This window comes from Octopus sinensis, linkage group LG4 (genome assembly GCF_006345805.1).
Source record: "Octopus sinensis linkage group LG4, ASM634580v1, whole genome shotgun sequence".
In the NCBI taxonomy this organism is placed as follows: Eukaryota; Metazoa; Mollusca; class Cephalopoda; order Octopoda; family Octopodidae; genus Octopus; species Octopus sinensis.
Genome location: NC_043000.1, coordinates 12459649 through 12471964, shown reverse-complemented (window position 1 = coordinate 12471964; position 12316 = coordinate 12459649). Strand labels below are relative to the sequence as shown.

General features: G+C 38.1%; 1 protein-coding gene across 8 annotated transcripts in view; it reads left to right on the top strand.

Annotated features, from left to right (window-relative positions):
• Nucleotides 1-12316, top strand: part of LOC115210955 (arf-GAP with SH3 domain, ANK repeat and PH domain-containing protein 1) — a 340392-nt gene that overhangs the window by 272644 nt on the left and 55432 nt on the right. For 5 of the 8 annotated variants that reach the window (XM_029779753.2, XM_029779752.2, XM_029779754.2 and 2 more), the window contains 3 exons: nt 1012-1059; nt 4172-4337; nt 6651-6695. In XM_029779753.2, coding sequence (XP_029635613.1) covers nt 1012-1059; nt 4172-4337; nt 6651-6695 — 259 coding nt within the window. The remainder of the gene's footprint in view (nt 1-1011; nt 1060-4171; nt 4338-6650; nt 6696-12316) is intronic. The other 3 variants (XM_029779755.2, XM_029779756.2, XM_029779759.2) reach the window with 1 other exon arrangement.

The window sequence follows — 12316 nt, the reverse complement described above, 5'->3', positions numbered from 1 at the left end:
AGTTTGGGGTTGTCAAAGTTGGTATTTGTGGTTGACTCGCAGATAGGTTGGTTGCACTATAATCTGGGGAGTTACATGACCCTCTTTTAATGTAAATATGACTTATATTTGCATTGGTGTTGTCTAAAAGACCAACATGCAAACTTCCAGTTTCTGCTTTCTAGTAAACAGATGTCACAAAAAGGTTTCTATAACAACTTGAAAACTGAAAAGCCCAGGCCTAGGGTACATTCCTGGACTACTGATACACTACTGTCTACTTCAGATCTCTATGATGTCGAGTGGATGGGTTGCACCCCTGATTTTTATCAAAGTTTTTGGTAAAAAAAAAGTGTGACCTATCCGTGAGTATATATGGTAGCAGCTCAACCTTGAGAGATTCTTTGATCTCCAAGCTATGCACCATGTGGAGTAACATTACTCTAGAGGTCTTTTCGAGGAACCCTATTTCTACCATTTCTTTTCATGATCTTACTCTTCTGGTCATTAGCCAACATTCATGACTAAATTGAAGATAGCAAGTTTGGGCTTTTTACCAACCTCTTCTCTTCTGACGATTAAATACTGGAAGGTATTACATTATTGTAAGGTGGCGAGCTGGCAGAAACGTTAGCACGCCAGGCGAAATGCGTAGCCATATTTCGTCTGCCTCTACGTTCTGAGTTCGAATTCCGCCGAGGACGACTTTGCCTTCCATCCTTTCGGGGTCGATTAAATAAGTATCAGTTACGATATAATTGACTTAATCCGTTTGTCTGACTTTGTTTGTCCCTTCTGTGTTTAGCCCCTTGTGGGTAATAAAGAAATATGTATTACATTATTATAATCATCATCACCATTGTCATTATTATCATCACCACCATTAGCATCAACATCTCAATCATTATCATCACCATCATGACCACACCACTACCATTATCATGACCACCACCATCACCACTATCATTGTTGTCATTGGATTGGATTGATCGTCAGTAAATTATAATCAATATAATAAATATTACATTGCAGGAGGAGCCCCAATATCCGCTTGACTGTTATAGTGATGATGATATTGATGTAAGTAACACTTCTATTTCATTTATCTGATGTGACTATTATCTGTCTATCTATCTATCTATCTATCTGTGTGTGTGTGTGTATTTTTATATGTTGTGACAATCCGTATATAACCCACCCTTGTTATTGTTTGTATAAAAGTTGTGTCTATAAAACAACCTGTATCAATACTGAGCATACATATGTGGTGATTTTAGATATGTAAATATGCATCGTGGGCCCTGAAAGCATTTTTAAAGTTTGGCATCTAGATTCATGTTTTTAAATGGAACTGATCCTAGATGCCATTTGGTAATAGAGATGCATCCCTTAGAGACAATTTCAATACATCAAGAAATTATGTTGTACAGTATTTGACATAGCTCTTTTTGTTTATGATGCTCAAATATATGCCATTGACCACTCTTGAGTTAATTTTTCTTTGTTCATTTTTCTTTAACCCTTTAGCATTGAGAGTTCTTTGTCAAGCGTCATGCTTATTTATTCACATTGTTTTGAATGGATCATGCAATGTCTTGTAGCCTTGAGGTTTCGATAATGGGAGGATTTAATTTTTGGAGTAACATTGTAGGGTAGGTGTGAGAAGCCAGATCTGTCTAGTTTTAGGATTTATCAAGTAGAATATTTAGGCCAGATATGGCCAGTTTAAATGCTGAAGGGTTAATCTTGTAATGTTGATTGGTTCATTGATAAACCTTTCTCTGCATAGGGGTGCTCCTCTACACTAATTTTTAAGGTTAGATTAATTGGGGCAATGATGGTTCCAGTTGATCCAATCAACAAAATAACTGGCTCATGAAATTAACATGCAAGTGGCTGAGCACTCCACAGGCATGCATACCTTTAATGTAGTTCTCAGGGACATTCAGCATGACACAGAGTGTGACAAGGCTGGCCCTTTGAAATACAGTTACTACTCATTTTTGCCAGCTGAGTGAACTGGAGCAACATGAAAGAAAGTGTTTTGCTCAAGGACACAAATCATTGCCAAGAATTGAACTGATGACCTTACTATTGTAAACCAAATACCCTAACCATTAAGCCATGTGTCTTCACTGAGGCAATATAGAATATAGTATAACCCCTTAGAGATACTTTGATGTGAGAAAAATCTCAGTTTACCTAAGACCTATCTTGTCTAGAGATACTTATTAAAGTGCAAACCTGCACGTGCATGCAATGCATGCAAACACATGTCCATAAAGACACATGCATGATGGTGTCGTGTAGATAAATACAAAGTGGGATAAGAAAAATGTGTCCCCTACTTGGCTAAAAATATCAGTCTGTCCAAAATGTATTTCCTTTGGAGATACTTTAACCCTTTTGTTACCAATCCGGCTGAAACTGGCTCTAGCTCTGTAGTACAAATGTCTTGTTTTCATAAGTTTTGAATTAGAATCTTCCACCAAACCTTAGTCACAATTTATGTTCCTATCACTAGCTTAATGATAACTAAGTGATTTTTACTAAATTCTTTGTTATATTTAAAGTAATTGAAAGAAACACAGAGCATCTCAAAATAAATACAGTATTGAAAGGGTTTATGTGAGATAAATCCCTATCAATCAGAGGTAACAATAACCTTTCATGCATACTCCTTAGTGAATGTCAGGATGTAAAGAATTCGCGTGTGAGAAGTGCTAACCATCTCATTCAGCATATTAATGCCTTCATGCTCATTTTCATTTCCTTTACATGTAAAGCAAGAGTACATTGTCTGTTGTATCTCCTAACATTGTCTGTTCTGTACCTTGTTATATCTCAGAATGAGCTGATTGGGCTTAGCTGTTTGGGTGCTGACAATTTGGCACGGCTGACTGGACGTTCAGCCTGGTTTGGTGAAGGTACTTTTTGGCACACTGAAGGCGCACACACACACACATGCAGCATCAAATATTTCAACACTCTTTTTTACTCTCTTTTACTCTTTTACTTGTTTCAGTCATTTGACTGTGGCCATGCTGCAGCATCGCCTTTAGTCAAGCAACTCGACCCCAGGACTTATTCTTTGTAAGCCTAGTACTTATTCTAGCGGTCTCTTTTGCCAAATCGCTAAGTTACAGGGATGTAAACACACCAACATCGGTTGTCAAGCAATGTTGGGGGAACAAACACACACACACATATACATATATACGATGGGCTTCTTTCAGTTTCCATCTACCAAATCCACTCACAAGGCTTTGGTCGGCCCGAGGCTATAGTAGAATACACTTGCCCAAGATGCCATGCAGTGGGACTGAACCCGGAACCATGTGGCTGGTAAGCAAGCTACTTACCACACAGCCACTCCTGTGCCAATGTGAAACAAAAATTAAAATGTTGAAAAAATAAATAACAAAAACAAAAGTGAATGGAAAAGCAAACAAAAATGAAAAGGGGTCATTTTATATCCCATCCCCTACCTATTATGGACATGCCCAGATAATTAAATTCAGCTAATTATGGTCTATTTAATCAAAATTGGTGCTGCTTGTTATTAACTTGGGACACAAATGTGCCTGTGCAGAAACAGAAGCATACAGATAGAAGGAGTGATAGAAAGAGGAAGAGAGAAACATTACAATTTATGGATTGAACACGATTGACATGAACATTTTCCTTCTCCTCAGACGCATAAAGAGAAATATATTCACACATATATAGAGAGTGTGTGTACGTAAGGGGGAAGGAAGGGAACAAGAAAAACATTAAATGTCTTATGTCAAATAAGTCAGCATCGAATCAGTAATGTTTGTTCTTTCTCAAGCCATGCCTGGCTCATAGGGCCGGTTTCCTTGGCATATAGGTTCCCCACCTGGACGGGACGCTGGTCCGTCGCAGGTGAGCTGCAAGATGCAGGAGGAAAGAGTGAGAGAAAGTTGTGGCAAAAGAGTCAGCAGAAATTCGCCATTACCTTCTGCTGGAGCCACGTGGAGCTTAGGTTTTTTCGCTCATAAACACACACATTGCCCGGTCTGAGATTCGAGCCCGCGAACCCTCGACCACGAGTCCACTGCTCTAACCACTAGGCCACATGCCTCCACTGAATCAGTGATGCCGAATAGGCAGCGCCAAAACGTCCCATACCTATTACACCTTGTTGATATTTTTACCGTTTCTACTGTAGGGAGTACCGGAGTACAAGAAACCACGATCGAGACCGTCGAGTGTGATTGGTATCAATGAAACATCAAGTGCAGCCTCAGTTTCTCGAGAGGCTGTTTATCGAGATAAAGGAGAAATTGAGACCAGTCGGCCCCCGCCATTGCCACCACCTCTAAACAAACCGACAAGTAAGCCATGTTTTCACTTTCAATCTTCTTCGACCCCCTTTTTTATTATGGCCCCCTTCGCACATGCTCCTCCTTTGCATTTCAAACATTTTCAAACAATTTTGCTATGTATGATTTATGGGTTGTTTTTTTTTGTTTTTATTATTTGTTTCTGTTGTTGTTGCTGTTTTTGTGGTTCTTGCTGTTGTTGTTGTTGTTGTTTATGCTGCTGTTATTGTTGTGGTGATGTTGGTTGTTTTGTTGTCGTGCAGTGTTTCTTGTGGTGATGTCCACCTTGTTTCTGCCTGATGAAAATCTAGAATATTCTCTCTCTCAAAATAAATAAATAAATAAGACATCAAATATTTCAGTGTGAAACAAAAATAAAAATAATGTTAAAAAAAATAAATAACAAAAAAAGTGAAGAAAAAAAGAAAAGGGGTTATTTTATGGCCCATTCCCCACCTATTATGGACGTGTCAAGATAATTAAATTCAACTAATTATGGTCTATCTAATCAAAATTGGTGCTGCTTGTTATTAACTTGGGACAATTCCTCTACACTTCAATTTGACCAAATATTCTTCTTCTAATTTGGCCAGCTCTTGTCCACTCACTCTGGACAGCTTCTGCTAATACTTCTCTAAATGTTGTCTTTCACACTCTCACACATCCAACACAACATTGTCACAGTCGAATAAAAATTTACAAACCCTACGCATTCATGCACACACAGACGTGTGCACATGCTCACATATATATGCAATGCATACAAACACATATTCATAAACTCACATACAGAATGAATACACGTAATACTGCTGTTATATGTAGATGTACTTGTGGGTCACAAGTACATCAACTGGAAATTATAGGATGAAATATATGCATATATATATATATATATATATATATAAACATAATTATAATTAGGGTTCAGCTAATTGCTTCACCACATACCGAATTTAGAAATAGGCGTTAAAATTCCTTTTCTACTACTTAAAAGAATCTCCATGACGGTAACATGGTGATTCTTATAGTAGCAGAAAAGGAATTTTAACTCCTATTTCTAAATTTGGTATGTAGTAAAGCAATTAGCTGAACCCTAATTATAATTATGTATATAATTATGAAATATTTGTATAATTTTACCTATAAAGGTTATTTTAACGTACCAATCTACTTGGTGAAATTGTTAATTAATTGATTGATTAATTAATTAATTTAATTGATAAATTTTAGCCTTTTACTATTAATTATATATATATACTATAATATACATATATTATTATAATATACATATATTATTATTATTATTATTATAAGCTACCAGTACAGTTAAGGGTACCTTAGGTTTCAAAATCCATATTTAAGGACAATTATTTAATGCCTACATTTCTCATTAGTCACAATTAAGATGGTGATGTTAATTTGAGATCATCATCAGTTAGTGTCTGCTTTCCATGCTGGCATGGGTTGGATGGTTTGACAGGAGCTGGTTAGACAGGAGACTGCACCAGGCTTCAGTGTCTGTTTTGACATGGTTTTTACAGCTTCCTAACACCAACCATCCCACAGAGTGGAATCATGTGATTCAAAGGGACAGAATTGATCTGGGTACTGATGAAAGATCGATTAGAAACATAGTCATTAAATGACTGTCTAGAAAATATGGATTTCGAACCCTAAGGTACACCTGACTGTGCCATTTGATTGCACTAATAATAACATTCAGCTCTCAGACTACACAGAGCACTCTTCTTTCACTTTTGACTTTCAATAGAAACCTTCGATTCTACTACATATATATATTCTAATATATATATATTAATTTGCACATCTGACTTGACTTAGATGTGTCATATTAAGAACATTGTAGACTGCATAATCCTGTTACAACAGGGCCATCCACCAAGGCTGAGGAAATTTTGTTTACTGATATAATCTGTCCTCCTTTAGCACTTCACATCAATATGAATTGATTCCTGAGGGCAGTTATCACAGTCTACAGCACTCTTAACAAAACACTGAATTTAATTTGGATCTGAAAATTGATATTTCTTACAAAGTTTATTTCCATTACTAAAAACTAATACATATCATATATATTCTTTGGAATAATTTTGAACATCATGTCATTATTTCCTTTACACCATGTCATTATTTCCATTCACAATATTTACAGAAAAAGAGGGTTTTTTTTATGAATATCAATATAATTACTTTTTTGTATGATATTCTAATACTCTAATTAATTAGTAATTACACTGTATGAGTATAGCTTAATTAGTTTTATCAATTTTGTTTATGTGCTCATATTCTGGAATCTTGTAGAATTTAAGCTGAGATCCTATCTATCCCGTAGCAAACTGAAGTCAGGTAAGTGTGCAAGCAACTTGCATGAGGCTCAGTACAATCAAGCTGCTGCTGTTGCTGCTGCCGCTCTTGCTGCCAACATCCAACTGTTATTTCTTCCAATTCTCATGGAGCTACTCTCCTTCGTTCACCAACACTAATAATTAACCTGGTTTCTTCTCTTGACAACAAAGCAGTATTTGAAATCAACTGACATTGGTATAACTGGAGTGTGTGTCACCCCCCCCCCCACCTGGGCCCCTAAACCTATATAGGTTTATACAGCAGACCTCCAAAGTGCCATCCTGATAAAAGCGTTGCCTGGGGTGCCTTTCCTCCTACCTACTGTCAACAGATTTTATGTTGGACATAGCTTGCTGCTACAGCATTAATGCAGTCCCATTGAAGGGGTTACACATCCAGGGATTTTCTGTTACATTCTCTGGGGACAGTTTAAAACCTAAAATGAAAAAAGTTTATTCTTAAAGATTAGAGTCAACCTAGCTAAAACCAAAGTCCTAATAAGTAGGAAGGCAGGCAAACCACAAGTCCCTTCAGGTAGATGACCCTGCTCGATCTGTAGAAAAAGCGTAGGTAGAAACTCTATACGACGTACCCAGTGTAAGCTATGGACACATAAGAGGTGCAGCAATATCAAATGAGGGCTACCTGGGAAGATAGTTTTTGTGTGTGCCAAATGCTTAGGAGCAATAAACACTGAAAATGTGCAGAGAACAACTTCCGCCACATTCCAGGGGGCAAAACTACAAGTAGTTGATAGCTTCCATTACCTAAGTGACCAAATCTGTAGCAGGGGTGGATGCTCTGAAAGTGTAGCTGCTAGAATAAGAATAGCCTGAGCAAAGTTCAGAGAGATCTTACCTCTGCTGGTTACAAAGGGCCTCTCACTCAGAGTAAAAGGTTGTTTGTATGACACATGTGTACAAACAACCATGCTACATGGCAGTGTAAGCTCGCAAGGAATGAAGCCAGTATGCTCCGCTGAATGTGTAGTGTCAGTGTGCATACTCGACAGAGTGTTAGTACCTTGAGAGAAAAGTTGGACCTAAGAAGCATCAGATGTGTTGTGCAAGAGAGACGACTACACTGGTATGGCCATGTGGTGAGAATGGATGTGGATAGCTGTGTGAAAATATGCCACACCCTAGTGGTTGAGGGAACCTGTGGAGAAGGTAGATCCAGGAAGACCTGGGCTGAGGTGGTGAAGCATGACCTTCGAACATTGGGCCTCACTGAGGCAATGACTAGTGACCGGGACCTTTGGAAATATGCTGTGCTTGAGAAGACTTGACAAGCCCAAGTGAGACCATAACCTCGTGACCTATGCCAGGGGTGTAACCAACCCATTTATGCATATCTTCCCTTCATTGGACACTAAACACTGCTTGTGAAGACTTGTTAAGGTAAATGAAATCGAAATCAAATTCGATGACTGGCATCCATGCTAGTGGAATGCTAACAGTACCATATGAGCATGATCGTTGCCAGAGCAACAAACTGGCCTCCGTGCCAGTGGTACGTAAAAAGCACCATTCGAGCATAATCGTTACTTGCATTGCCTTACTGGCACTTGTGCTGGTGGCATGTGAAAAAACATTTGAGCGAGGTCGTTGCCAGTGCCGCTGGACTGGCTCCTGTGCAGGTGGCACGTAAAAAGCACCATTTGGGCGTGCCCATTGCCAGTACCACCAAACTGGCTCTTGTGCCAGTGGCACATAAAAGCACCCACTACACTCTTGGATTGGTTGGTATTAGGAAGGGCATCCAGCTGTAGAAACTCTGCCAGATCAGAGTAGAGTCTGGTGCAGCCATTTGGCTTGGCAGTCCTCAGTCAAACCGTCCAACCCTTGCTAGCATGGAAAGCGGACGTTAAACGATGATGATGATGATATATTTAATTTATTGCATTTGTGATTGTCCCTACATACATTTTAAAGCCATAAGTGGTATAAGCATATGGCTCAGTGGTTAGAGTATCAGGTTCAAATTCATGAGGTAGTTTGATTCCCGGACCAGGCCATGAGTTGTATCCTTAAGCAAGACACTTTATTTTCACATTGCTCCAGTTCACTCAGCTGTAGAAATGAGCTGCAGCGTCACTCATGCCAGTTGTATCAGCCTTTTCCCTTTCCTTAGATAACATTGGTGGCATAGAGAGGAGAAACCGATATGCATGGGCGACTGCTGATCTTCCATAAACAACCATGCTTGGTTTTGTGCCTAGGAAGGGAACTTTTTAGGTGCAATCCTATGGTCATTCATTACCAAAGGGGATCTTTACTAAGAGGTGTAGAAGAACAGTTTTAATTAGGATTAATTTATAATAATTAAATCTTTGAAGTTGTTATTGTTATTTAGAAATGGCTCTCCTTTGATCAAGCAAAATTAAAATCTAGTAAAACAGACCTGTATAATATAAGCATTTTAGTGTGTGTGTGTTTATGAATACATACTCACATGAGTGTGTGCACGTGTGTGTATATGCACATAAGGAGAGGTTCTAACCACAGTGAAATAAGAATCAGTGACAAACTGGAGTTATTGCCTGAAATGTGACTCAGTGCTAAATTTAATCACAATGATGTTGGTGCTGATGCTGGAGGCAGCAATAGCAATTTCTAACATTAGCAGAAATACCCCAAATATGGAGAAAAGAGACAGTTCATTGGACAGATCCTATATTTTGTCCTTCTGTTTTTTAAGATATGAGGGTGTGGTTTCAGTGGGATTTGGCTGCTATTTCAAGCAGGCCATGTTACCAAGTATAGGGCTCTCCTTATGCTCCTTATAGAATATAAGCCATTGGCAACTTCTCTCTACTGTTCCCAATTCCAGGCTATCTTTTCTGCTTCTCCCCAGATGAATCCCTGCTTTTCTTCAGCTCTCACTCCCCGTAAGGGAAAGCCTTCCTCTCTCAGGTCATCGAAGTTTCTGTAACTTTACTTTTTCCTAGGTAGGGACGTTGGCCCTACACAAACCCATTTTTTTTTACCTCCAGGAAGAGGTCATCCACATTAGTTAGGTTTCTATCCTTTGACCTGCCACGCTTAATGAAGAATCCCAAAGGGTAGAGGTTGAGGTGGTATGGAGATACATCATCATCATTTAACGTCTGCTTTTTGTTGTTTGCATGGGTCAGACAGAATTTGTTGAAGCAGACTTTTCTATGGCCAGATGCCCCTCCTGGGACCAACTTTCACCTGTTTCCAAACATGACCAAGCATGTTTTACATTGATGATGATGATGATGCTCAGTTACGACCATCACATGATGTCTAGACAAGGGCACACATAAACACAAATAGACTACATATATATATATATATATATATATATATATATATATATATATATATATATATATGATGGGCTTCTTTCAGTTTCAACCTACTAACTACACTCACAAGCCCTTGGTCGATTTCGGTCTAAAGTAGAAAACACATACCCAAGGTGCTGTGCAGTGGGACTGAACCCAAAATCACATGGTTGGGAAGCATGCTTCTCACCCATACAAAACATTGTATGCTAAATTTCCTCTAGTTACCAAGCTGTCTGTAATAGGTATAAGCAGTTCATTACATGTGGTGGACCAGCAACTTATCCAGACAAAGATGTATTCTTTGTCACACTATGTCTATTCTGGTCAACATGCTTCATTTTATCTAGCTTTAATGAGAGGAATTGGTCCCAAATCATAAGGGAAAGTTACTTGCAATAGCTTGCTGTCCTATCCCAGAGGAGATTTACTTTTAATCATAGTGTACCTTTAGGAGAAAACTTTATTCTACAAGCTTCTGTTCATTTAATTATAATTGCAGAAAATAGGTACCAGATCATCTGGAAAAGTAACTTGTAACAGATTGGTTTCCTAGCTAAGCGATTTATTTGTAATTGTATTTAGTACGCCTTCAGTAGAATGCTTTAATCTATATACTTCAGTTCATTTAATTATAAATCTGCAAAAATAGGTACAAGTGATAAGGAATGTCACTGATAAAAACTGATGCTCTTGTCAAGAAATTTTTTCTCATCACAGTATGTGTGTGAGAGAGAGAGAGAGAGAGAGAAGCAGACAGATAAACTGATAGATTAACTTATATTGATATTAATAACACAATCAAAGAAATCTCTTTTCTCCTACATAATAATTACCTGTTCCATATTTTAACAGAGATAATCACAGATTGACTTAACACAAGAAATCTTTATCTAGACCTGACCTACCTCAATTCCTTAAAAATACTTTTAACATTTTCTTCAACAAAATCTCTGCATATTTCCATCTGTTGAACTTGTGTCACTAGAAGCAACATTGAGAATTTTTCCCTTGTTTGCAAATAATACATAGTGAAGGTTAGACATTTCTAAATAGAAAAAATATTGAAACTAAGAAAATGCAAATGTGACAAAAACCAAACTGGATATACATGACAGTTCGTTAAAATTCTTTTACTTAATAATTCACTTATTCACTTACTCATAGTATTTTAAATAAAATTGCTGGAATGCTGCATTGGGTAATATTTTGTGTTCACTCAAGCATGAGCAAATGTACATGGGCAGTCTTTTATGTTGTTGGTTAATGGTATTGCAGAGACAGTAGCTTAATTCACCTCTGCTGTACTTTGGCTGTTTCCAGAGTCATGCACCTTTCCCCAAGTATACTTGCCACATTTCCACTCATAGATACATCACAAAGGAAAGACAAGTCAATACATTTGTAGCAACCACAGCACCACAGGGTATGCCACATATTGATTATGTACAATATCTCTTTTAGTGTCCCTCCTTCTAAATTTTCTGCAGGAGACTCGCTTTTTTAAATGCTCAATAAATTACCCTGCAAAACAGTAGAGATTTATTTTAGTAGGCATGGCTTGTGCAGAGCTAGTCCTACTCTCTTGTCCTTCAAACTTGTATTTGTTTGGTGCAACAAATGCCCTGAACCCAGTACATGTAGGATTGGTGTGGAGTTATCTTCTCTTAGATGAGACTGAGGTGTCTATGAACGACTTTCTTCTGGAGGCAATTCTGTAACATAATAACTAACCCACTGTTGGGGCCCTGAAAGGGGCTACCAGTCCAAGTCAGAGCAGAGCTAGGAAAAACAGTGGTTAAGTGGTGTTTCCACATGACTCAAAACACTGGGACTCCTGAACCAGGCTCCCACTACTGAACATAGATTAAAATCATATCCAGGACACACGTGTGTGTGTGTGTGTATATATATATACATACATACGAGGGGGTGCTGAAAAGTTCCTGGCTTTGGGTAAAAGAAAATACAGGAGGATCAATTAATTATGATTTTATTCAATATATTCCTCTCTGATTCACACACTTATTGCAGTTGTCCTTCAGCTTTTCTAAGCCTTGTAAAAGAATTTGGAAAGTTGAGCCTCAAACTAGGCCTTTCTGGAGCAGCAAACACTATATTCAACATCATCTCAGTTTCTTTGGTTGTTGATAATAGTTACCGAATCATCTGAAAATGTTTTCTGTGACACTTTGTTGTCTTATGAATTGATGAATTGGGAGATCTATCTCTCATCATTTTATGCCATGACCTCAGAGCTAAACACAAGCTCTTAAAAGTGCCCTTGGGATTTGGAGACATTTCATAT